Source organism: Dromaius novaehollandiae, chromosome 12, assembly GCF_036370855.1.
Source record: "Dromaius novaehollandiae isolate bDroNov1 chromosome 12, bDroNov1.hap1, whole genome shotgun sequence".
NCBI lineage: Eukaryota > Metazoa > Chordata > Aves > Casuariiformes > Dromaiidae > Dromaius > Dromaius novaehollandiae.
This window is the reverse complement of record NC_088109.1, coordinates 24,630,345-24,653,798: the sequence shown is the minus strand read 5'-3', so window position 1 is coordinate 24,653,798 and position 23,454 is coordinate 24,630,345. Positions and strand designations below refer to the sequence as shown.

At 40.4% G+C, this 23,454-nt stretch overlaps 2 protein-coding genes and 1 long non-coding RNA gene across 9 annotated transcripts in view; 2 read left to right on the top strand and 1 right to left on the bottom strand.

Moving 5' to 3' along the window:
• SUMF1 (sulfatase modifying factor 1) overlaps positions 1–14,893 on the top strand; it is a 41,165-nt gene extending 26,272 nt beyond the window's left edge. Inside the window, exons 8-9 of the mRNA XM_026110594.2 lie at positions 9,330–9,389; positions 14,083–14,893. Coding sequence (XP_025966379.2) covers positions 9,330–9,389; positions 14,083–14,193 — 171 coding nt within the window. The 3' untranslated portion in view covers positions 14,194–14,893. The remainder of the gene's footprint in view (positions 1–9,329; positions 9,390–14,082) is intronic.
• Positions 2,840–22,711, bottom strand: LOC112989425 (histone-lysine N-methyltransferase SETMAR). Of its 7 annotated transcripts, XR_010391307.1 has the most exons (5): positions 22,583–22,710; positions 19,900–20,581; positions 18,334–18,440; positions 5,051–5,220; positions 2,840–3,250 (listed from the first exon to the last, which is right to left on the bottom strand). XR_010391307.1 is itself a non-coding variant. In XM_064519233.1 (4 exons), the coding sequence occupies exons 1-4, from the start codon at positions 22,667–22,669 to the stop codon at positions 3,185–3,187; spliced, it is 942 nt and encodes a 313-aa protein (XP_064375303.1). In that variant the 5' UTR covers positions 22,670–22,711; the 3' UTR covers positions 2,840–3,184. The 7 variants fall into 7 exon arrangements, 4 of the variants coding, with proteins under 4 accessions (XP_064375303.1, XP_025966368.2, XP_064375304.1 ...); XM_064519233.1 differs by lacking the exon at positions 5,051–5,220 and having other exon boundaries at positions 22,583–22,711; XR_010391309.1 differs by lacking the exons at positions 2,840–3,250; positions 5,051–5,220 and adding an exon at positions 14,522–14,844 and having other exon boundaries at positions 19,447–20,581; positions 22,583–22,709.
• On the top strand, positions 16,605–21,009 carry LOC112989441 (uncharacterized). The gene is made up of 2 exons (XR_003260825.2): positions 16,605–16,802; positions 16,983–21,009. It is a non-coding gene; the product is annotated as an uncharacterized LOC112989441 (long non-coding RNA).
• Positions 22,712–23,454: the final 743 nt, after the last annotated feature.

Sequence of the window (23,454 nt, the reverse complement as noted above, 5' to 3'; positions counted from 1 at the left end):
ACGCAGGTTTGGCAGGTTGTAGCATATTGCAGCTGTCCCTGTTGTTGTTCATCTGTTGTCTAGTCTGACAGCTATTTTCGTTTTTGCCACTTGCTTCTTTCTGCAATCTAAATTTCAATCTAAACTTCAATGTACTGTCACCTGTCAGGGCAGGAAAATGCCTAGACAGAAGTGATAAAACAGGTAAATAAAAATAGAGTAACTAGGTCAAGCCTGTAAAGAAAACACAGTTTTAAATGTGTATATAAAGAGCTGCTTAAAGTTGAAATTTGTGACTTTTGTATAGCACCTACATATGTCCTAGTGTTTCCCCCCCCCCCCCCCCCGTAGGTTAGCATATGGTAATGTGTGCTATTCTTTTTATGGATGCTTTGTAAAGGATCTGTGTCATCTTTGGCAAGGCCTTATGGCTTTTATTTGGTGTAAAATTGCTTGCTTTTGTAGGTGGTCCCTACAAGTCATTAAACTGTGTGGAAGTTCCTGTGGTGATTCTGGAAAGAATCTCCTGCAGTCTTCACCCAAACTGTAGCTTTCAACTAAACTAGTCCCTCCTATTGGTGCCAGTTAGCTTCACCTTCTTTTGTTTAAGAAAGGAATTTTGCTCTCTGTTTAAGTAGCTATTAGTTTGCTTAGCCTTTTAAATTCCAAATTTCCCAAATACTTCAGAAAGGCTTTAACAATGGGGTGTTAACAATGAAGCTTTTCGTTTTTTTAAATTTGAGAATAAATTGTGAGAATTTAGTGTCTGAGGCAGAACACTTTGAAGCGAATTCCAAAGAGTTCTTTTTGATTAAATGGATAAGGAAACTGAATCTCATAATGTGAAAAAGGTCTCCCAAAATAGCCAGGCTGCATTATCTTCTGAGACATTAAAAATGATTAGCACCATATCTATCAGAATCCAATCTCTCAAATCTCTCCAGAGTACAAGTTAACATAACCTATATATAGGATGTATTCTTTCTGCCTAAAAGACTAGGAGTTCTTCTCGAGGGTCAGGGCTCAGTCAATCTCTAACATATTTAGTTCAACACTTGAAAACTTCAAAGCAGCTTTCTGGTACTGGAGGGATTTCAGGGTGTGCTGTGGATTGGTTCTAAGGACTGTATGGAATCTTGCATACAGATTCCTTTTCTCCAAACTGATTGGGCTTGCATTCAGAAATAATTACCAAGAGCAAAAATAAGCCTGGGACATGTTTACTCTAAGATATTAGACTAAAATTGTGCTCTAACAATGAAAAAACAATGTTCTTCCCCTTTACCAGGGTAGGACCTCTATAGATAGTGTATTGAAGCTACAAAACCTGTATTTGGTGGGGTTTAAAGTAACAGCTTTTATATAGTGAATGTCCAAAGATCAAGTGATCCTTATGTATGAACTGGAACACAATGAATGGGCCTTCCATTTCATGTGATATAATAGGTTATTAGTCTTCTAGAAAAAAGCCAGTAACGTTCCTCTAGTGGAATAGGATATTCCAATAGCAGTCTCATGTATCAGGAATCCAGAACAGAAGCTAGAATAAGCCAAATATAAAATATCCATCTATGGAAAAATCTATTTTATACAGAGAAACAGAAATAATTTCTAAGGCTTCTGTATTTCAAGTGGCATGCAGTATCTGTCTCAGTTGTGACCTGTCCTTCCAACTTTCCCTCACCTTTCAGCATAGTTTCTGTTAGATACTCTCTATGTTTATGAGCTGCTAAAAGCCTTTCTAAGCAGAACTTTCTGTAGTGCCTTTAGATTTATGGTGTCAAACTGTACTCATTGCAGCTGCCATGTGTAATGCTTATTCTCCTGTCCTTGAGTTCACAACTGTGCATTCTGGGTGTTCCTCCTAAAAGGATTCTTTGACTGACAGGAAATCAAGGGCCTGGCTATCTTGCTGTTTTATGAAATTTTGCTTGCATTCAAAGACATCGTGGAGTTGGACAGAATCGGTGCGCTTAGCTGTACGGAGACAGTCCTGCAGCATGTCGTAATCATGCAATTGAGGTGTGGAGGGGTTTTGTGTGTGTGGTCAAACTCGGTTCAGAGGGAAGTATAAATACCACTTGAAAATGTAAAAGTGATCCTTCAGCTCCTGCAGTATTCAAAGCAGGTGAGAAGCAAAAGCACCGTTGCTGCCAGAAATAAGTGGTTCTGTGCTACTTTTCTCACGAGTGAGAAAAATACTACAGTTTGAGACAAACTTGCAAAAAAATTTCTGATACATTTTGCAGACATTATTTTGTACACAAGTGTAGAACTGAGAAGCATCAGATTTTTTGTAATAATATAAATGATTATTTGGCAGACAGTAGCTGCGTGTGTGTATGTAATGTTTGAAACAAGGTCCCTTTATGGAGCCATTTTACCTGTGGTGGTTTCTGTCTCAGCAATTCTGCATATGAGAACTGATTTAGCTCAAGCCAGAGTGGCAGTGCAGCTGACTGCAGAAAGTTATGATGCAACTGCAGAAAGCACATTTTTGTCTTAATGAAAGAAATACCACTTTTCTTTTGAAAAATTTCTGTATTTTAATAATTCTATAAAGAATAATCCTATTTATAAAGTTCAATAGATGACTGTATTACCAAGCAGCTGTGTTTATGAAGCCAGACCAGAATATACCTGTTGCAATACTGTACTACAAAATTAACTTGCTAATACACAGTGAATTCAGTTTTATAAATCTGGGATCAAAGTCTGGACAGCCCTAGCTCTTTAGCTTTAGACAGCAAATGTGCTTCCATTTTAGTACCAGATGGTGCAGTTCTCAAGATAATGGCATAAAACAATATTGTTTGATGGAACAAAGATTTGCTTGTTTTAATCAAATGTGACCAGTAACTGCCCTGCTCTGATTAGCTTTTATTATGGGTAAGCACAATCAAAACAAGTTTCCTTTATCTGTAAGGAAGATACAAGCATGAGCAAATTACTAATATGACAGGCTTTCTCCTTTATTTTTTATTATTATTATTTATTATAAGGAATAAGCGATATTAGACTGTATCATTCTGTCTGGCCAATGTTAAATAATGTTCTTGCCTTACCAGATATTTTAAATGAGTGTATTATAGAAAAGCCATTGACTTGGGGTGGGGGGTCCTTGGCTGTTCAGGAAGCCACACGTGGAGTCTGGGAGCTCTGGGGAAGACAAAGCAGTGAAGTTCTCCTGGCACACTCCAGTCGGCTAGTGATCAGACAGCAATGAGTTCACATTTCTCCATCTGTTAAAGGTGTGAGGACTGCTGAGGTTCTGCGTAAAACAAGAGAAAGCTTAAGCAAGTGATGTAGGTAGGAGAAGGACTACCCAGAGAAGAGGGTTCCAGTCAGAAGGTGATTGACTTATCCCCCCCTCCTTGTGAACTTATGTGCACAGTGTCAGGAAGAAGGTGTTGCTTGTAAGGGATATCTGGCTCTTAAGAGACTTCAGTGTTGTGAGAGATGTTATTCTAGTTTGTATATAGGGAAACTTCTGTATATGTTTTTGCATTTTTAAGGCAGGCAGTTGATTGTGAGCTTCAGAATGTTGGAACCCTGGTGTTTTGCCTCTTACTAACTGTGACGGTGTGCTCCTTCCCCCCGCCCCGTGCTCTCTCCCCCTCAACCTGACCTCCTCGTAAACAGCACATAGACAAGGGCTAATTGAGCATGCATCAACTAAGTCTCATCTCGCATGCAAATATGACTGAGTCAATCATCTCCCCCTCCCATAAATAGAGGGCAGCCCAGAGCCTGTTGAGCGCTCCTGCACGGCGGTGGGCTGCACTGTGGAAACTCCTCTTGAGCAGGGACGCCGCTCAAGGTTACTCCTCAAGGTTGAGAGATTCCTTACCTGCCATAGATCCTCGCTAAGTGATTAATAGCGTGCTGAAGCTTTGCAGACTTTGCTAGGTTGTATCTTTGTGCACATAATCCCTTAGACATAGGCCACTGGCCAAGTCTGGGGCTAGGATTGGATCCAGCTGCACCCAGACTCCTCTCTGGAGTTTGGAGAGCAGAAGGGGGATCCTTTCTGAACCTCGTGACTCAATGGGAAGGCCTCCCAGATGCTTTCAGTTGACCCTGTCCTCCATGCAGTAAATAACTGAGTGAACCTTGCCATCAAACCTCATTAAATTATTGCCTTATTTACGATTGCACTTTAAATCACTATCTGACCTCAATAAAACATAGTGCTGCCTCTCTCCTACGAGTCAAGTGCATTGTTCCGCTCACCTGCGGCACTAACAGTGTCGAGTGCCAAACCTGTGTAAGGAAAAGGAATGATCTGTGGTGTGACCATTCTGCAGAAAGGCTTTCAGCGCTATACAGCATTTTACAAGATCTTGGATGAGCTCTTTGCCCATTTAAATCAAAGTCTTATGAAACAGTGACCCTTGTCAAAGCCCCTTTCTTCGTGTTTCAGCTCGGGGAGGCTGGCCTTCCTGGGTACTCTCTGAAGCTTCTGGGAGTGGAGGAGGGACACTGACTCCTCAAGGCAGGTCAGAGTATCACTCCCAGATGCAGGAGAGCAACTTCTCCATTAGGGTAAAATTGGTGAATCCGCTCTTCCCACCTCCAAGTTAGTGTCCCGTCCCCCCTGAACCCATACCGCAGTACACACGTACCACCTCCTGCAGGCTGCCTTAGCATGGAATGTTTTTTAAAAGAGTGTTAGAGAAATATGAGTACATGTAGTCTTAAGAATGTAGACCCAGTGCCTAGTCTTTTATATCTACATAAAACAATAATGATACCTACATATAATTTTATCTACAGAAGTACAGACATAATTATATCTGCATAAGGCTGCTGAGAGGATTTAGGGGCTTGGCTTCTTCCTTTATCTCTGTTTTGAGCTGGGAATGGGGCTTGATGTTGGATAGGAGAGAGGGTTCACTCTACAAGTAGACAAACGTATTTCATATGTTAAGAAAATAGAGTCCAGGTAGTTCCCTCCTGCACATCATGTGTTTGAGCGGTCTTCAGTAAGGCTGGGGTAGAGGAAAGACAATAGGAAAAATAAGACCCGAGACAATACAGGGGAAGAAGAGCTGCTTTCCCTGAGTCTTACCACAACGGCGAAGCTGAGCTGTGAACTTGCTGAGAGGCTTCACCCAGAGGTTATGGTAAAGGGCTCCTGACATAAAGGAATGTAAATACTGTCCCTTGGATTTGGGCTGCTGACTAGTAGCTGGGGGACTTCTGATGAGCCATCTTCTGCCTCTCCTATCCAGTGGCAGGCTTGCATGGGATGCAAAAGCAAACCGTTAGCGAAAGGAGATGCAATATTTCATTCCAACAGCACATTCTCTTACGGCAGACAAACCCATAATATGAAAGTACAAAACAATGTAAATAGTTATGGGTGTGTTCTTCAGTCTGGAATAAGAGTGTCTTTTTTGCTTAGTCCTGGTTACTTTCAGAGCAGCCCATGTGACTTTATTAGGGAGCTTGGTGATATGTGGTGCCTTTTATAGAGAAGCTGAGCTGCATATTGGATGAAAGCATAATCACTGCCTGCTATGTTCAATATTGCAGTTCTAATTTTAACTCCACAATAGCTTTCAAATGAGACTTCGAGAGCTTTTGTAAGCTGAATTTTAACACTAGGATGCAGAATTGAATTCACTGTGCTCCAACCTTGAGGATTTTTTTTTTAATCTCCCAATTGGCGCACACAAAGCATGTGTTTAAAAAAACTAATTTGAGTATGGTCATTACAGCTGAGAAAGGACTTATCAGTCTGGCTGGTCTCTTGCATAGTTACTTGTGCACTTGATCTTGTACATATATAAGGAGTTGGATACTACAGTGAAATAGGGTTATCCCAACTTCCTTTTATCTTTTGCTTTGCTAAACTGCAATGCAAGACAAGGAAATACCAACAGCAAGAAAATGTTATGTAGCCCATATAGAGCCCTCAAACATGGAGTGAATACTTCTCCTACTGATGTCCCTAGTTATTTTTTCGCTTTTGGAGAACTCCCTCAGTTGTTCTGTAATAAACTCCTTGTCTTCAGTGATTTGAAAGAATTTTCTATTAAGAGGATAATGTTTTCTAATAAAATAGATTGTTGGAGAGTACCACATAAATTGTGCAGTTCAAGTGGTGAAGCATTTCAGTTCTGTAATCCTGCTTCAGAGGCAGGGGTTTTCAGTTTAACTTGTTCTTCGTTACCAAATAACCCATGATGCTCAGCTCGTCTGCCAGAAGATATTTGTAATTAATAAAAAGAGCTTATGCAATTTCTGTTTTCTCTTGTTTACATTCTGCCTCAGTATGTGTTATCCCTTTATAATTGCTGGAAGCTTATTATGGTCCTATGGTTGGACAATAAACTTTCATCTAATCCTAGATTAACATGTTCCTCTTATTTTTGAAGAGTTACTTCTGAGCTAGTAGCAGAGGTTGCTGTTCTGTACTTGCATTACAACTTCTAATGAGAAATCCTGCTCAGCAGTTCCATTGTCTGTTTTGTCCTGTTCTCATGTAGCTTTTTTTAGGTTAGTTTTTCTTTTGGTTGGCTGTTTTCTTTGCTGGCTTCCCTTAAAATGAGATTAACAGGCTGTTTGAGTTGATTGTGCTTGTTAGTGGCTTATCGGAGAGCAGGGCTCAGTGCATTTATTTACATGTGAGTCTGCTGGAGTTGATTTCCAGAGACCTTGGAAGCAGAGTAAGCAGATCCGGTAAGGAGCACCCAGGCTAGGAAACTAATGGACACCACATGTGGGTGTGTTTTCCCTTGAATAATTGTAGGATATTAGATGCAATAGTAGGCCAAATCTGTCTTTACTAGTGTATCTCCTATAAGCTTTTGCATTACATGGGAAACTGGTAAAGTTTCAACATGGAGCCTCTTAGAGCAGTAAGTCTCGGTGGATGCAGTCAGTATCTTTTGTGTTACTAGCATTAACTTTCAGTTCAATTTTTAAAAGTCCCTGTGACTTATTCAGTGCTGCAGATTCTTGTGTTAATTCTTTTAGAATGTTACCTCTGGTAACCCAGGTGTAACTGAACTGATCAAGTCAGTGGCCGCTGAGGAAAAGTCGGAGTGGTGGTGTCTTAAGGTTCCTGCTTTTTCCTTGTGGAACTCCCTCTTTAGCAGCTAATCTACTTTCCTAAAGGTAAATTCATAGATTCAGGAGATATTACAGAAACTTCTTTATTTTTCTAATACTCTTTTCTTTCCATATCCAAACAGGACTATTATAAGTAGAAAACTTTATGGTTTCTGTATTGGTAAGGTTGTAGGACTAGACAATGTATTAAAAAAGTAAAGCATAAATATTTGAAGATGTTGAAACATAATCAAAAACCTTCTTTTTCAGTACTTTGAAACAAAAGTTCTGTTTTTCATATTGAAATTGCTTTGTTGTGAAATGTGCTTTCTTCCCTCAAAATTGAATCATTTCAAAATTATCTAAACATTTCTCTTAAACCCTACTGTCTTGTTTTCCATAGTTTAGTCTAGTGAAATTTTTCTTCAGTAACTGCACTTCTATTGGTTAGGGCCTGGGCTTAAGGCTTTGCGGAAAGTACTGCACCCTTCAGATGCTTCTAGGATGCATGGCTAACTGTCGGACAGGAGGAAATAAAATAATTGGCAGACTTTATTTTTCAGTAGAGTTCTTTGTACAGTAAGAAGTTTCTTCTGTTACTACTTTACAACACTTTATATAATCTGTAGCAATGAATTCCTCTTTTTCTAACTGCTAAAAACTGGCTTGATGACTTTCTTGTAACCTATATTTATTGAAACAGGTAATGGTCATAGCAGAAAAGGCAGGTTTTTGGAAACGTCATAGCTTTTTTTTTCCTTCCTATATTCAACAAATTCTTCTAATGTGTTTTGTCTAGAGATGGACTTGATTTGTATATCCTACCAACCAGAGAAGTGGCAGCTTGTACTTCAAGTTAAATGATGAATTCTTTGAGACTTGCACATGAAAACCAAATGTTTGTCATTAGCATGTGCTATGTTAGCGTGCTGCAGAAATAAAACAAAGTACATGCATAAATCAGACTTCTTACAACTTTGCTGAAAGGATTCTTAATGGTGCTAGAGACTTTTAGGTTTGGCTTGTCAGCTACCTAATCAATAGCTGGGTGGGTTTTTTTTTTTGTTTTGGGGGGGTTGTTTTGTTGTAGGACTCATCCCTCTGGCTCCTTCTTAAAAGTAGTTTCTCAATGCACATGGGGTGCAGAAAGCATATAAGACTAGTATCAACAAAGGAAACAAATCTGAAGTACAGCAGTAGTCTCTAATGTCAAGCATCAGGCAAGTGCAGTAGTAACTATTTCACAGCTAAAAGGAATGAGGTGAGATGTGAATTGCTCAGTTGCATAATAAATACGGATCAAAGCCAGCAACAGAATGTTATCGGGAATCCTAGCTTTCTCCTCTAAACTAGTGGCCCATCCTTTAGAGTTGGAATGTAAAAGGGATTGTGAAATAACCTCATTAAAGCAATTCTAGGGCCAATTTCATAAGCAGTTCAAACAAATCACATACATTAAACTGCAAATGAATGTGCAATTACAAAATTGTTGCTCGTAAGTGCAGTGCTTTTTGCAGGCCTTTTCAGCTGTCATGATCGCATATAATGACAGAATTAGTAGGCAGCGACTGGAAGATGATGCAGAATAAAACGTCTTGCAGCGCAGTCACTGACTTGTGTTTCAGACATCGCTTCAGGCTGGAAAGGGAATAAGCCCCAAACATTACAGCCCCTGTTCTGTACTGGCCCCCAGATAGTATGTGTATGATTGTGTTGTGAAAAACAAAACTTCTCCAGATTCCTTTTGGAGACTCCCAGGTTTACAAGGCGACTAACACAAGGTGCTTAGGTGTGCTTATTTCCCCCTTCCTGGCAGTGACTTTCAGACCCGCAGCAGTGGAACTGCTCGGAGTTGCAAGTTTCACGGGATGTGCAGGCTGGCCTGTGTGAAAATGTGTAATCTCCCATTAGGAAAAGTCTGAAACTACAGTCTCTTTTATCTGCTTTGAAAGATTGTTACTCTTTCATGTGTGTCACTATGTTCATTGCAGCATATTATCAGGTGCTTTACAGAAACAAAGCACAACCTGCTCCTGACAGGTGGGTAACAATTAGAATATGAAATATTTGCAGCAATGGAGAGGAGAACAATGACTTTCTCTGTCTGTTAGTCTCTTACAGTGTTGTCATTTCACGTTTTCTGGTTTCGGATACAGCAGCAGTTTGTTTACTTTGAATACTGATGGCTACTCCTTACTCATCTCCTTATTCTTACAGCTTTGTACCTTTACCCTGTAAGTGGCAACTGTCCTTCTTTGTACGAATACTAACCAGTGTCCTTTTATCCACAGAAAGGGCCCTCATCGGGGACTGACAAAGTGAAGAAGGGTGGATCCTATATGTGCCATAAGGTAATGTGAAAAGGCCTACAGCAGAATTCACAGGTTTAGCTAGTGGGCTGTTTGTTAGCAGCTTCCTACTGTTGTCTGCATTTATTTCTGCTGTTAGGAGACTAAACCCAAGGAAATATTTGGCAACTAGTTCTTGATAGGGATTAGATACAGACTTCACAAGAACTCAAACACTCTGCAGAAAAGCTATCCAGATGCTGCTTATGTTGCTTAAAGCAATTATTGCTAGTTACCCTCTGGAAGGAGGTTCAGATGTCTCTTGGGGCAACAAGGAGTTAAGCTTAGATACTGTTACCCAGGAAAACTGAAGCTGCTTTAGCAGCTCTGACTTTCAGAGTTGTTTCAGTTGCATGGGAAAGGGAAAGTAACTTCCCCGATGTACTGTTTTTCAGCAAATTCCAGTTCTAGCCAAATGTATCTCTTATATTGTATGGAGCTCAATATAAAACTGTGTAAAAGGTCAGCTGTCTTTTATTAGCTGAAACCACAAAATATGATTGCCTCCTGCCAGGTTATCTCATTTGACACAGACCTGGAAAATAGTACAAATGTTGTTCGATGCAAACTTTAGCTCAGTGCAGACTTTTAAACCTAAAACTTATGAAGCTAGATCTAAACGCACACTTGAGACGTGTCCTCTTTTTGCAGGATAATGTGACAAAGTGTCAGTACTTCCCATATAACAGGTTCTGAACATGCTTTAGAGCCCACTGTATTCAGCCTTAGACTGTTCCTTCCTAGAAAAAAATTCTGGATTTTGGACAACAGAACACAGTTTATTTTCCAGGGCATACTTACTGAATTTGCTTTTTCACTTTTTTCAACTTGTAGAGTACATGATGGATATAGACAGCATCAGTGTATGTTGTTTAGTGATGGCTTTATAACTATTATGTAGAAATATCAAATGATAAAGAGCTTGGTACTGGAAGTTATCACTAGATCTTAAAATACAGAAACTTGATGCCAAGGAGCCTGATATCAAGAACTGGTAATATTTTTTTCCATCTTTTCCAAGACATTTAACTATCTAGGTTCCTCCTGTAAGATACTCTGATGTACTTCAGTGCAGAAGCTATTGATAGTGCTTTATTTCATAAAACTTCATATGCTTTCTGTGATGCAACAAGGCCTCTTCTGATGGTTTCATAAGACTGATGTTTGGTGTCAAGATATACTACTGTACTTTAAAAATTGTGATAGTGTCCATAGATTGCCTCTAGGCAGTCAAATGAGGTATTTAGGACTGTGTCTCTTTGTTTGTCTGAAATATTAGTGCTACACCTCTCATTTTTCCTTTGAGAACTGCCTTCCTGCTTACAAGGTCAGAGCACTTCCATGAACATAACATTGCTCAGACAAACTGATTCAAACTTCCCTTGTGGCCCTAACTGAAGGGAGGCAAAAAAGGGAGAAATCTGAGAATTTGCAGATAGATCCCGTTCCAAAATCTGTGTGAATACTGGCAATTTCTTCTTTTGAATTGTCTTATGCATAAAGTGCCTGAAGCTGGTATTTTGTCCACTTACCATTTCTGTGGATATATCCATATCCACTTAAGAGATTATAGCATACATGTAAGAACTTGAATGTATAAAACCTAGGAATTTTGGGTTTTCTGACAAAAGCAAGGGGAAATGTGGAGAGAGCACTTCTTTCTTAAACTGACCAATTTGCTTTAGGAAAAACAGTTCATTTCTAGCTGCTGAAAAAACTTATATGGCAAAAAAAATCAGAGATACAGAACTAAGATGCTGGAGATGTTATGAAGTTATCTTGGACAGTAACTGTATTTTCATGTGGATCTTTCCTCCGAAGGTACATGAGCTGACAATTAAATGATCTTCTGACAGAGTTCCCTGACAGCCTGTATGCTTGTTAAGGGTTTCCTGCAATGTAAGGAAGAGCAATGCCCAATTTTCTTGTGTGGGTTTTTTTGTTGTTTTTATTCCAGGCAAAATCACTGAGCAGGGAAAATTTTTACTTTACCCAGTATATTGTTTGATGTAAAAGCTAAAACCGATGCATGCATCTGATTCTATTTTTAGTCTTATATGCGTCACTCAAGCACAATGCTACAAAGAACAGATGTGATTTTTAGGTTTAGAATGACTCTTAATCAAAAAAAAGTATAAAGTGTTTGGAGGAAGATTACTGGGAGGTGAAGTTTTCAGCTTAGTGGAGGGTGGACTTTAAATTCTTTCTGAAAAGTATGAATGCCAGCACAATGTAAGTAGCTTTTCATGTTCTTTTGGGTTTACCTTGTAGTGGGAAACACAGGGATAGGTTTTACAAAGCTACCTATATGAACATAAGTCATGTTTTTAACTCTGTGTTTGCACCGTGCTGGAAAAAATGCTCATTGTGTATCTCTTTTTTATTAAAGCTCTTCTGTTCTTTTTTTCCATTCAAAGCCTACAGCTGGCATATCCTCCTCATAATTAGATTAAATTTTCTACCGTGAGATCCCATTTTCTACACTGATTTCCTTCTTGGGTGAAATCAATGTCAGACGTTAATTAGCAGTTTTGATTAAATTAACACTGGAATAGACTCTTCAGTGATGAATAATGTGACCCATTTTAAAGGCATCTGAAGATTCTAGCCTGTCCTAGTCTGTGTGGCTTTTTTTTTTTTTGTAGGTGATAAAAGTAGGCTGTGAATCAAGACAAAAAAAATTGCTGAATATTACTAGTACAAGGGCTTCTCATTAAGTGCCTAAAAATCCATTTAGATTTCTTGTTAGGCTGAGGTATGTAGCTGCTTACACATACACTTCATGGCTACTTTTATTTTCAATATAGTTGGTCTTGTAAATGCTAATAGCGTGCTGTTGGAGGTTACATGTAGACCTCCGCAGTGTGAGAGTGACAGTGTGCACCATTCCTGTTTAGGGCAACAGCTGCCCTCTGGCTTTGCACTGGTATCCAAGATCCAGTGGAGAACTGTTCTTTGCATGTCTCCTTAGATGGAGATGCCTTAATGGAGGTAACATCAGTGACCTGCCGTCTCTGCATGGACGGCATGGTTCACGCTGTTCCCTTGATGACAGAGTCTAAGTTGTCACCCCGCTCCTGGTTGTACAAATTCAGCTACTTGTGTAGCTGTGTCCTAACTCTGAAGTGATTTAGATTTGAAGGGAAAAATGCCCTCCCTGAAACTGTACCCCCACCCTTCAAAAACATCTTTTTGCTTGCTTTTTAACCCAGTCATTCCAGAAATCTGGTTCAGAGCCTGCCTAGATGCAGCTGAGCTAGCCCAAATGGAGGAGTGGCGATATTTGTCAGGAGCTAGGAGGCTGCAGGTGTGGGAGAGGGGAGGAAGGCTAGGAGCAGCAAAGCCTCAGCCAAATCTGCTGAAGCAGCAGCAAAGTGGGGCAGATCTCAGGTGGTGGATTATGCTGGAGTTGCTACAAGAAAGGCTGGGGTACCAAATTCTACTTGTATTGGTGAAAATACCAGAGTGACTGTCCTGCTTCAATGCTACTATGGATAACTGCTTCTGGGCAGTGTGGCTTGATGCAGCAAATATCTTAAATTGGCTAGTTTGTTGCAGTGTTTGGAAACTGTCACTCTTAACATCAGATAATTGATAATCTGTAGCACTGTGAATGGCACTTTTTTGAGGAGCACAGAGATATTAATGTACACTGAGACATGGCCAAATTTGTACAGCCCAGCAGCATAGAAAACATAGTTAAGTGTCTACCTTACTATAAAGAAGGTGTTTGACCTTGTTTCTAGTGGATTTCACTCTCAGTTAGGTTCACTGGGTACCATATAAATTGTGTCTCAAAATAATTTGTACTGATGTAGTTGGACAGCACTGTGCAAGTGCAGCAGTCCTTTTCTCAATCTTTTAAGGTGCCATTATTGATCTAAGTAGTCTGTCACAGAAATATTGAATCCTGCAAGCATAAGACAGCCAACATTGGCAATGAAAGCTTCTGAGATAAATCCCACTGATGCACTGCAGTTGAATCAGATGACTGTACCTAGCTGCTCTAAGGACAAGTCCTGTCAGATAATCTTGTGCTCTTTTTATGCTTAAAGAAATGATATGACAGTGGTTCCTCCATTTTTGAGGAAATGTGGATTGTTTGAAATTGTTTACTAGGAACATTTGAAACGCAGTCAAATCATTCTTCCATTTAAAACAAAGCCCCAGATAAGTCTTTTTGTAGCCACCAGTCCAGACTTTATCTTCATGTCAATATCCCTAAAATGTTAACCATAGAAATGCTGAGGAGTTTGTCTCCAGTTCTTTTGTTCTCTTTACATCACATTTGGGGGGAGGCCTTTGACAGGTGCCAGTTTGCTTTCACTTCAGAGTTGTCCCTTACTATATGGAAGTATGAATCAAGGCACTGACCTGCTTGCTTTTTTCAGAAAAGAGCAGCAGAATGGTCATTTTAGCTTTTTCCCAGTGCAAGATATGTTATTAGTCTACACTCATGCAATCATACATCTTGCCATTCAAACTAATATTGTATCTGTTGCAACTGGTCTCATTATCCAGTGGGATCTTCCTTATTATTCTCATGTGTGATTTTGATCTGTATCAGTTCATTATCTTTCCAGCAGCATTAGAAGAGCTTTGATACTAATCTAATAACTTTTTTTCTAAGGAAACACAAGTTGTGATATACTCTAAAGCTACCCTTTTTCCCCTTCCCCTCCTCCTTACTCTCCAGTCTTACTGCTATAGGTATCGCTGTGCAGCCCGTAGTCAAAACACTCCTGATAGCTCTGCTTCGAATCTGGGTTTCCGCTGTGCAGCAGACAGCTTGCCAGATCTGCAGTGACCAACTTTGCTGGCGTGCTGAGACGTAAAGGACTGAATTGCACACACGGAAGAAGAAATGCAAGGAATCTCACTTGCTGGTGAGACAGAATGGAAAAAACCTAATGCTTCAAGCTCCTGGGGGAAAAAAATTTTTAAACAAATCAATATTACTTGAAGAAACTTCATGTATTTATTTTTGGGGAACCTGGCTTGGATTTTTATCTCGACTAAACTTTTTAATCAGTGAATTCTGTTGGTTTCAGTGGGACTATTCCAGTATTACAGTAGCTCGAAAGAGAGGAGAAACATGCTGCTTTTGTTTTAAAAGAATAATTCTGTTTAGTATCTCCTTTAGAAAAAAATCTTTATTAAATAGATAGCTTCATTTACTTACAGTTTCGATTTCCACACTCAGTCCTGTAACAAGGACTTTACGAGCTTCTAGGCACCTTTAAAAGAAACTTAAAGCACGGTTATTGCCTTAGTAGCCTCCTGGGAGGCGTAATTGTCCGTTGTAAGAAGAGGTCAGTCTTCCAGTCTTCACAACTACCAAGACAGGGGCAGTTAGTGTAGCAACTTCTGTTACATTCCTGCTGCAGTGAAAATCATGTCCAGAAATGTGCTTTTTCTGGTGAGATACTTGCTCTTCTTTAGAAAGTGCCTTCTGCAACTAAGGGATAATATTGATGTACATATTTGAATAAAATATCAAGCACTTATTTATGTTGGAGACTTTTATTGCTGGAAAAAGTGTCAACTTCCTCTGAATTTCTCTTGGACGCTACAGGCTTATTTTGGGGACTTGAAAATAACCACCAAAATGGCATCATTAGAAACTGGGCCTAACACATGGCTGTACTTGAATGGAAGGTTGAAAAAGTGGAGAGATGGGAAATGTAACTAATCATGTAAATTCTGAAACTGTCCTGCAGGCTTTAAAAAACAAAAACAAAAAAAAACAACCTTCCCCCCCCCCCCCCCCCCAAAAAAAAAACCCCAAACCACCCACAAAGATTTAAAAGCCTTACAGAGGAGAGGAAGAAGGAATACTGAGCGCTACCTCATTTTGGGATCTGAATGCATTTGAGCCCTTTCACAGAGTATTTTGCACTGCTACTCACTGCAGGACATACTGTCTGGAGATACTGCTATGCTGCATGATTGTTTGCCCTAACTGGAGACTAAAGAATTTTCTCTGTGTGCTAAGCTCTGAACCAGAATGGCAATCCTTCCAAACTTCTGGTGGTTTGCTGTGTTGCTGACCTCTTACAGGCCTTTTAACTGTATAAAATAGGGATTGGATTTGGCCATCTTGTCAGCTACTTTGAGATCTAACATTGAAAATGTTATGTATTAATAGAATAGTTGCATTATTACCCTTAACTCTTGCAGCATTGTTTTTCTACAGTAAGTCAGGTTGGGGTCAATACAAATCTGTTGCTTACCAACTGCTTCTCTACTTAAATAGTGCTTCATGTTGAAAGAAAGGTACTGGAGAAAGCTGAGGAAGCCCTTTCACAAACATCAGTCTTTATTAGGGAGCTAAAGTTAATTTTAGCAGCAGAAAAACTTGATTCCAGAATGCACTTCTATGGGTTAGCTTGCCAGGTTTTAATACATCATGCAGTTACATAAGCACATTAGAAGTTGTGGCAAATCTTTTGTATGGCAAAGGCTGGCTCATCAGCACTAAAAGTTTTAATTAAAACAGATTTTTTTTTTTAATGCATATATCTTATTAAGATAATAGGGAAAGAGAATTTTTATCCTTAACTTTTTAAAGGGCTTATTTCTGCCACAAGAGTGAATTTACTTTAATAAAGATTTTACTTAGAGTTTGTTCTGTTTTCATGTTCTGGAAGAAAAAAAGCCTAAAATCTTATTATTCTGTACACTGTAAAATTCTGATGGCTTTAGTGATGCTGCACCACATGATAAGCTACGTCAGTCAAGACTCACTGTGCTGTGGGTGGTATGTGCAAGAAAGCCTTCCTAGTCTTGCACTGTGATGGTTTAATGTGCTCCATTCATGCTGCTCGTTGGAATTATGATTACTTTATATTTTAATACAAAATCTTTCATTAAACTTTTTGAATTAATTCCAAGGGGGAAGTAAAATCTCCAAGTTTGAGTGTTTTTGTTTTACAAAGGAGTCTCTGAAGGGAGATTTACTTGAATGTGGGGTGGCTCTGCAAATGCTCAGTGCTGTATTTACTTGGAATTCCTGCAGCATGGACAGTTAGCTTTGAACCTGGATCATTGACAGCCTTGCTTGCCTCCTTCCTCAAAAATGAAAACCAAACTCATGTGGATCAAAACTTCCCTCTTTTTCGTAGTTATAAACTTCAGAAATACAGATCATTGTTACTGCACTTTGAGAGCAGGAAGGAAGGTTAGACGGAGGTCTGTCCTTTGAGCTATTTGGAGTGGATTCCCTGTGAAAGAACATGTGGAAGTGATCATTAGTAGACTGGGGTTCTATGTAGATCTAACTGAGAGGAAAAGGTGAACAAATGCAGCAGGTACAAACAAGGGCCTATTTTATTTTTCAGTCTTTTTTTTTTTCCTTCTCCAGTAGGATTTTTTGGTCCACACCCAAAGGCAGCTGTAGCGCTACGGTATAGCAAGGTGTGTATTATGTAATGTATACAGTGTGTGGAAAACTGCCATTAATGATTGCCATGAAAATTTAGAATTCAGTGACAACATACCATTTCATGTTCTAGCAAAGCCTATAATATGGTTGGCTGCTTTTAACAGTACAACAGTCTTTTTGTTACTCTATGTAATCAAGTTTTTTCTTACCAGGTAATTGATATTCAGTTCACTTCTAAGAAACCGGCTTCAGCTGGCTGCGACTGAGAGGGTGGAATTGCACAGAGACACAAGGCTCAGTTATGTTCTCTGCTTTAAGGCTGGTGATGCAAGGACTAGATACGGCTAACGGTATTTGGGTGTTGTTTTTGGTTTTGGAATCTGTTTCCTCTACTCAAGATCAGGCCAAGTACGTATTCATAACAGGAAGCTAAAAAACTGCTGTCATCTTGAAAACCTATCTAATCTTGAGGAATAGGAATACAGGTAGTATAAAACTAGTCTTAAATCAATTTACAAGAGGGGAAAAGGAAGCAGATTGGATTGTCCACTCCCAAATGTGCAGGCTGAAAGTGACTGGCACAATGCCCTTCTGGAGGAAAAAAACAGATAAACCTCTAAATGGGACAACAGATCTTGAAATCCATATTCTGATATCTAACGAAGCATGCATTCTAAGTTACAGAGGCTGGAGAACTTCTGTAGAAACAGCCAGGCTTAATCAGGCAAGGAGTAAAGTTTTTGGCTGCTCTGCTTATAACCAGCACTTCTAACAAACAGCTGAAACCCTCTGGAAGCTTTCTGTGTCTATAGAAGTGACAGTTAATGATTCATGTAGAGCATGATCGTGTGGTAATCTTTAGCTTAAACTACAACCACAGCACATGTCTGAATAACAGTTCTTCATAACAGAAACAGGAAGATATATTTATTAAAGGAAGAATAGCCAACATTGAAGTCTATCAAGGAAGTAAAGGGAAAGACAGTTTAGCAAAATAAGAGCAGCCAACCTTCCATTATCTCTAATCAGTATCAAGTTAATCTTTAAGTTCCAAATCAAAGAGTTGTCTAAAAAGAAAATTTAAATGTTGCTAGCTTGCTTATAGAACAGCTGATTTATTTTTCCTCTGCAGATACAGTAGCTTGTATGTATATATTTTGTCAAAGGCTATGAATACAGTTAAAGATCAAACTGTACAAAGCAAATAAATCAAGGGCTTTTGCCACTAATGGAACACCGTGTGGCAATATTATAAAAAACAGCATTGCCATTTATCTGTGTCTTGCTCATCAAAGTTGGGGGAAATTCTAAACAAGCCTGTTTGAAGCTTCCTTAATTTGATCTTTTCAGAAAGGAAGTGATGTAACTTGTAATTATAGAACTTAGTACATCATCAGGCAAGCTATCTTATGTATTTATCTTGAAACTATAGCTTTTATTTTAGGAAATATGAAAAACAGACTAGTGGTTAATTCTTATTAAGAAACTGTTAGCTCAGTGTATATTTTGAATACAGCATCTATTCTTCTCTGCCTCCTGGCGTAAGGAGACTGAGATACTTACTCTGGTAGGTAGAGTGAGTATGTTAGCGCTGTACAAGAACGATGAAGATGCAGTAACCTTCTCTGTCTGCTGGGAAAGGACAGCTCCCTGCTTAATACCGTTTGGCTCTAGAAATAAAGAAAACAAAACCGTTACTAGCTGAAAGGAACTCTCCTATCTGCCAGCTGTTCAGCAGCGTAGGAACACAATTTTTTGTTTCAAATGTACTTTACTACTTTATGATTTTGTAAGTCAGACTAGCAGTATCATACATACTGCTTCAGACTGCAGAGCCCAAATTTGTTTCTAGACAATTACAGTGCTGGAAACTGCCATGGAAGTGCTGCTTGCTCTTACTTCAGAAATCTTATGAGTCTTGAAACAGATGTGGGTTAAAAACATGGGATGACTGAATTTCTAAGAGCCTGAGGTACTGTGCAGTTTATACAGAAGCCAAATGGTAATGAAACTGAACTAGTCCCTTGAAACCAAATTTTGGTAAGCAGCTAGACGTGGCTAGACATGGAAGAAGGTGAAAAAGCATTTATGCTAATCTTTGACATCACTAAGCATTAGTTATTTGCGTTTCATGGTACACAAAATGATTACAGCAATTCATTTTAAAATGTAATTTCTTTTAATGGAATTTAAGAAACGTAATGCCCTTCTTGCAAATGTCAATATTCCTTTCTCTCAATCTCTTCTCTATGTAATTTTCAATTACTTTTCTCACTGACATCACATGTCCTTTCTTTGTACCAGTGTTAAAGTTCATTGTTTGTTTTTTGAAACACGTAGTATAAACTGAGACAGGTGCTTTAACCTCTGGCAATCTGTCAGAAGAAAACAAGGTAAGAGCACTAGGCGTGGGTTAGTAACTGATTCTGTTTTGGAACAGCTTGAACCTTTTGTGCTCCCTCATATCATCCACCTTGAAAACAGAATCTTCAGGATACTGCATGAAGATGTTCTCAAAATCTAATTTTTTTAGCTCTTATTCAAAACTACATGTACCTCCTTTACTCTGCAGGTAGATTACATAATCAGCTTCTAAAAACCAGATTTCTTCTTTTACTGTTTAGCATGATGGCTTAGAGTACTATTGTACAGCTGTATTAGGTTTCGGGTTCTCACCTGGGGTACATTTCAACTATGCTGTGCAAATATTAACCCTTTTGCGGTGTAAAGGTTGAATTTTCTGCTTCTTGAGTACATTGTCAGATGCAAAAGTAACCAAAGTTGAAGAAACCTAGCAGGCGAGTGTGTGAAACTAGAACGTACATGTTAATTTTCAAAACTGGTATCCTCACTAATCATCTGGGCTGTGGTTAATAGTTGAGTTGAATCATTTTCCCTCTTCTCAAAAAATGTAGTATAGCTCTTGAATGCATCTATAGAAGAGGGGTTTTAGTTAACTGCTATTTAACTACTAAGGAAAATGGTGCTCATTAATGTATGCTTAGGCATGGAAAAATTATGAAGAGCTCTCTGAACAAGTGTCTGGTGGGGGAAAGAGGGAGCTGTCCCAGGGCAAGAAGGAAGTACACGTGCGGGAACCACAGTAGCAGGGCTTTTTCAATATGTTACCTTCCTCTGAAGTTTTTTGCTCTCGGTTAGTTACTGGTAAATTATGGAATCTTCCAGAATAATCATAAGAAAGTTCTTCTCCAGCAGAAATATCAGTGGCTGCAAAAAGTGCCAGTTTAGGCACCATTGAGTCAACTCGGACTGGCACCATAAATAAATTTGGTTCGCAGGAATGATTCAGGAATCTGCCTACGTTACCAATGTACGTAGGGTCAACGAAAGTCTCCATTATCTGACCATTATGAAGGTGCTCCCTCACTGCTATAATATAGTTTGAATCCTTGGACGTCTGGGCCCGAGTTCTTCTACGTGCCTCATTAAAGCCTAAAACTTCACCAGCATATTCACAAACAAATCTTCCTTTAGCTATGAATTCCAGAGTGCGGAGACCCCACCCTTTCTTCACAGTCTTGAATACTTCAAGCCTGAACTGCAAGCCCCTCTGCACAACCCTGTTCTGGCACGCTTCACCACACTGGCACATGGCGTTGCATTCAAAAATAGGCCTGGCGTACTCTTCTTCGTCCGTAGGCTTGATGCACAAATTGTTGTAATTTTCACCATTGCAAAGACATGAGCACGCATGAACCACACAGGAGCTGGTAAGGCAAGAACATCCTGGAAAGGTGATTTCCGTAGGGTCAATGTCTCCGTCCGCTCCAGCCACATTGTCTGGGCTATACTGCAAAGAGAACAAGAATCAAATCCTTGTAACGTTCAATGCTTCCTTCTAGAGAGACTTACCAAAGTTTTGAGAAGTCAGCGTTTGGCAAACACTGATGTCTGAATGTGGGGAACTGGAAACAAATACCTGTTCATACACCAAACTGACTGCATTGCTTGATCTTTGAGACTTGGCTCAATGAAAGAAAAGGTGAAGGGAAGAAAAGAAAATATGATGTACCTCTTGACAACTTTGGTAGCCAACAGCAAAACTAGAAGGCTTATACCTTAACCAACGTGTTGGCAAAAGCTACTTGTAGAATCTCTGCTTGTTCTGTTTCCTCAGAAAATTATTTAAAAAAATAAACTAAACCTTTTAAGTATATATAGTGATCTCTTTCAAGATTGAAATTATCTTTCAAAATAAAAGCATTATCATGGACCTAAGTTAGCTGTGCAATAGTACAGACTTTTTTTTTTAAAGCAATCACACAAAGTCATAAATTGTGATGGTGCTGGAGGCCTTGATCATGGAGGATCAAGGATAAAACCAGCTTTCTTCCTTATCCGTTTATCCTCATCCTAAGACCATCCGAGGGGGAGAACAACTGAGAGTCAGAGATCCTGAAAAAGGCTCCCAAGATATTTACCAGTATGTATATTTTAGTGTTAGGAACATGTTGGTGTTTCCTCCCCTGCGAGGTGGAGATGTAATTTCAGTTGATGAATTTTAAACAGTTTTATTGTGGGAAATGGAAATAATAAACACTTCATTTTCCTGTAAATTTCTTGAACTATAAGTCTAGCTTTTCTGGAACTTCTTATAAAATGCAAATCAAAGAGTCCATATGGACTGAAAAAAACCAGATAGTCTGTTAATGATTCAATTTCTTATGACAGTCTACTAGCTAAAAAAAATTTTCATAGCAGGCAAAAAAAAAAATCAGCTAATTTGATCTAGAAACCAGACAAGATTTGTTAATTACAGAAATACCAAAGTACTTTTAATTGAAGATTTCCTCTTAAAAAATGCTGAAGAGCTGCTTATCTAGGAAAATGACAGATAAGGCTAGACACCAAGGTGAAGCAGAGTATGCGTGAAGTATTTCAACATGTAAGTCACAAAGACACTAAAATGATGCTGTAGCAAGCCTCTATTTTTATGCAGTTAGTCTTATTTTTATAAAATTAGTCTCTAGCTATTTTAAAAGCCATTTAGTTTCAAAGAATTTCAACATAACTTTTTATTAAAATGAAGATAATTTCAGTGCATGTTTTTAAATGTTACATTCAAACCTACTTCTGCTAATTCTGTTACCAAGTGACGAAGGTGTTACACTAGCCCACATCCAAGCGTGTAGGAAAAAGCCGAGTTATCTACTCCGTTGTCCTGTAAAAGGCGAGATGGTATTTGTTTCAGCAGGAGATGGTTCAGTTCTCGAAAGGACACCGATGCCCCCAGCAGGGGAACGTTCACACCTGCACGAGCAGCTGCGAAATAAAAACTTTGGGGCTTTGGGGCCAAAGGGAAACTTTGGTGAATTTGAAAGTCAAAATTTAAGGACAGCCAGAAACGTGTTTTGAGTTCCTTCATCGTATTCAGCTTGCAAAGGTTTGCTTAGAAACCTGAAGTACCTGCTATTACTAACTAAACACTGAGCTTCGCAGTAGCTCCTGCTTCCGGGGGTGGAGAAAACACCTTTTTCCCCCAACAGCAGCTTTCTCGGCGCCTGGGATTCGGACAGAACCGAGTCTCGCGGTCCCTCCCCGGTCACCTTTTCCCACGCACTGACTATTCCTGTCAAGCGGCACCGCACCGCGCAGCTCGGGAGCGCGGGGCTCCGTCCGGATTAACCGCGGTTGTCTTTTCGGGGGGAGGGGGGTCATTAGAGGCCCATTCGCTCCGTCCTCCCCCGAGGCCCCGCGTCACTGAGGGGAGCCCCGCTGCTACCGCACGCTTCTGGAAGCTTCCTCGGCCCTTCCCGGAAGCGGGGCCGGTCCGCGCGGCCCCCGTGCCTACCTGGAAGGCCGGCGGGGCCGCGGCGGGCGGCCACAGCGCCACCACCACCGGCTCCAGCCCGCCGCTGAGGTCCGCCGCGGCCGCCATCTTCGCCGCAGCCGCGAGGCACCGCCCCCCTCGGCGGGGATTGGCTGCCCGGCGTCCAGGCCCTCCTGCGGTTGGGCGGGGGGAGTGACGTGCGCGCGCGGGCTGCGCAAGCGCCGCGGCGGCTTCTAGAGACGCCTGCGCGGCTCGTGTGGTGCTGGCCGAGCGCCGCCATCTTGTGGCCCGGCTCCACCGCGACGAGGCCCGCGGGGCGGCGTGGCAGGGAGCGCGGCGGGGAGCCCGCGGGAGCTGGGCCTTGGCGGCGAGGTGCGCGGGGCCCCCCTCGCTCCCAGGGGCGGGCAGGGGGGAGCGGGGTGTCTCCTGCCGCTACCCTAAGGTGGCTGCCTCAGGTATCGCCCTGCTCCCCTCAGTGCAGCTGCCCTGCCCTCTTTGGGGACCTCACCTCACACTCGTGAGCATGCTTGAAACTGAGTAACTTTAACTACATAGAGCTGGTTTGCTTTAACTGTTTGTTGTGGTGTTAAATCATTGCTTATTTTGAAAGCATTTTTTTTAATTACTCCCAATTTGGCTAGTTTCTCTTTTTGGTTAGCTTTCCGTGTTTCTGTTTTTCACATAAGTTAATGTGTTTTAAAAGTTGTCGCTTTTGTTGTGTGGCTAAAACTGTTAGTGTTTGGATCTTAAAAAGCTTAGAAATTCTGCCAGGTTTTGGCTGGACAGGGGAAGTGGCGGCTCGCTCCTTTGTATGTTTTGCTTTTTGTCTGTGGTGTAAAACTCGCCTTGCTGGGAAGGTCAGATGTGTGAAACGGGAAAGGGAGGCTATCCTT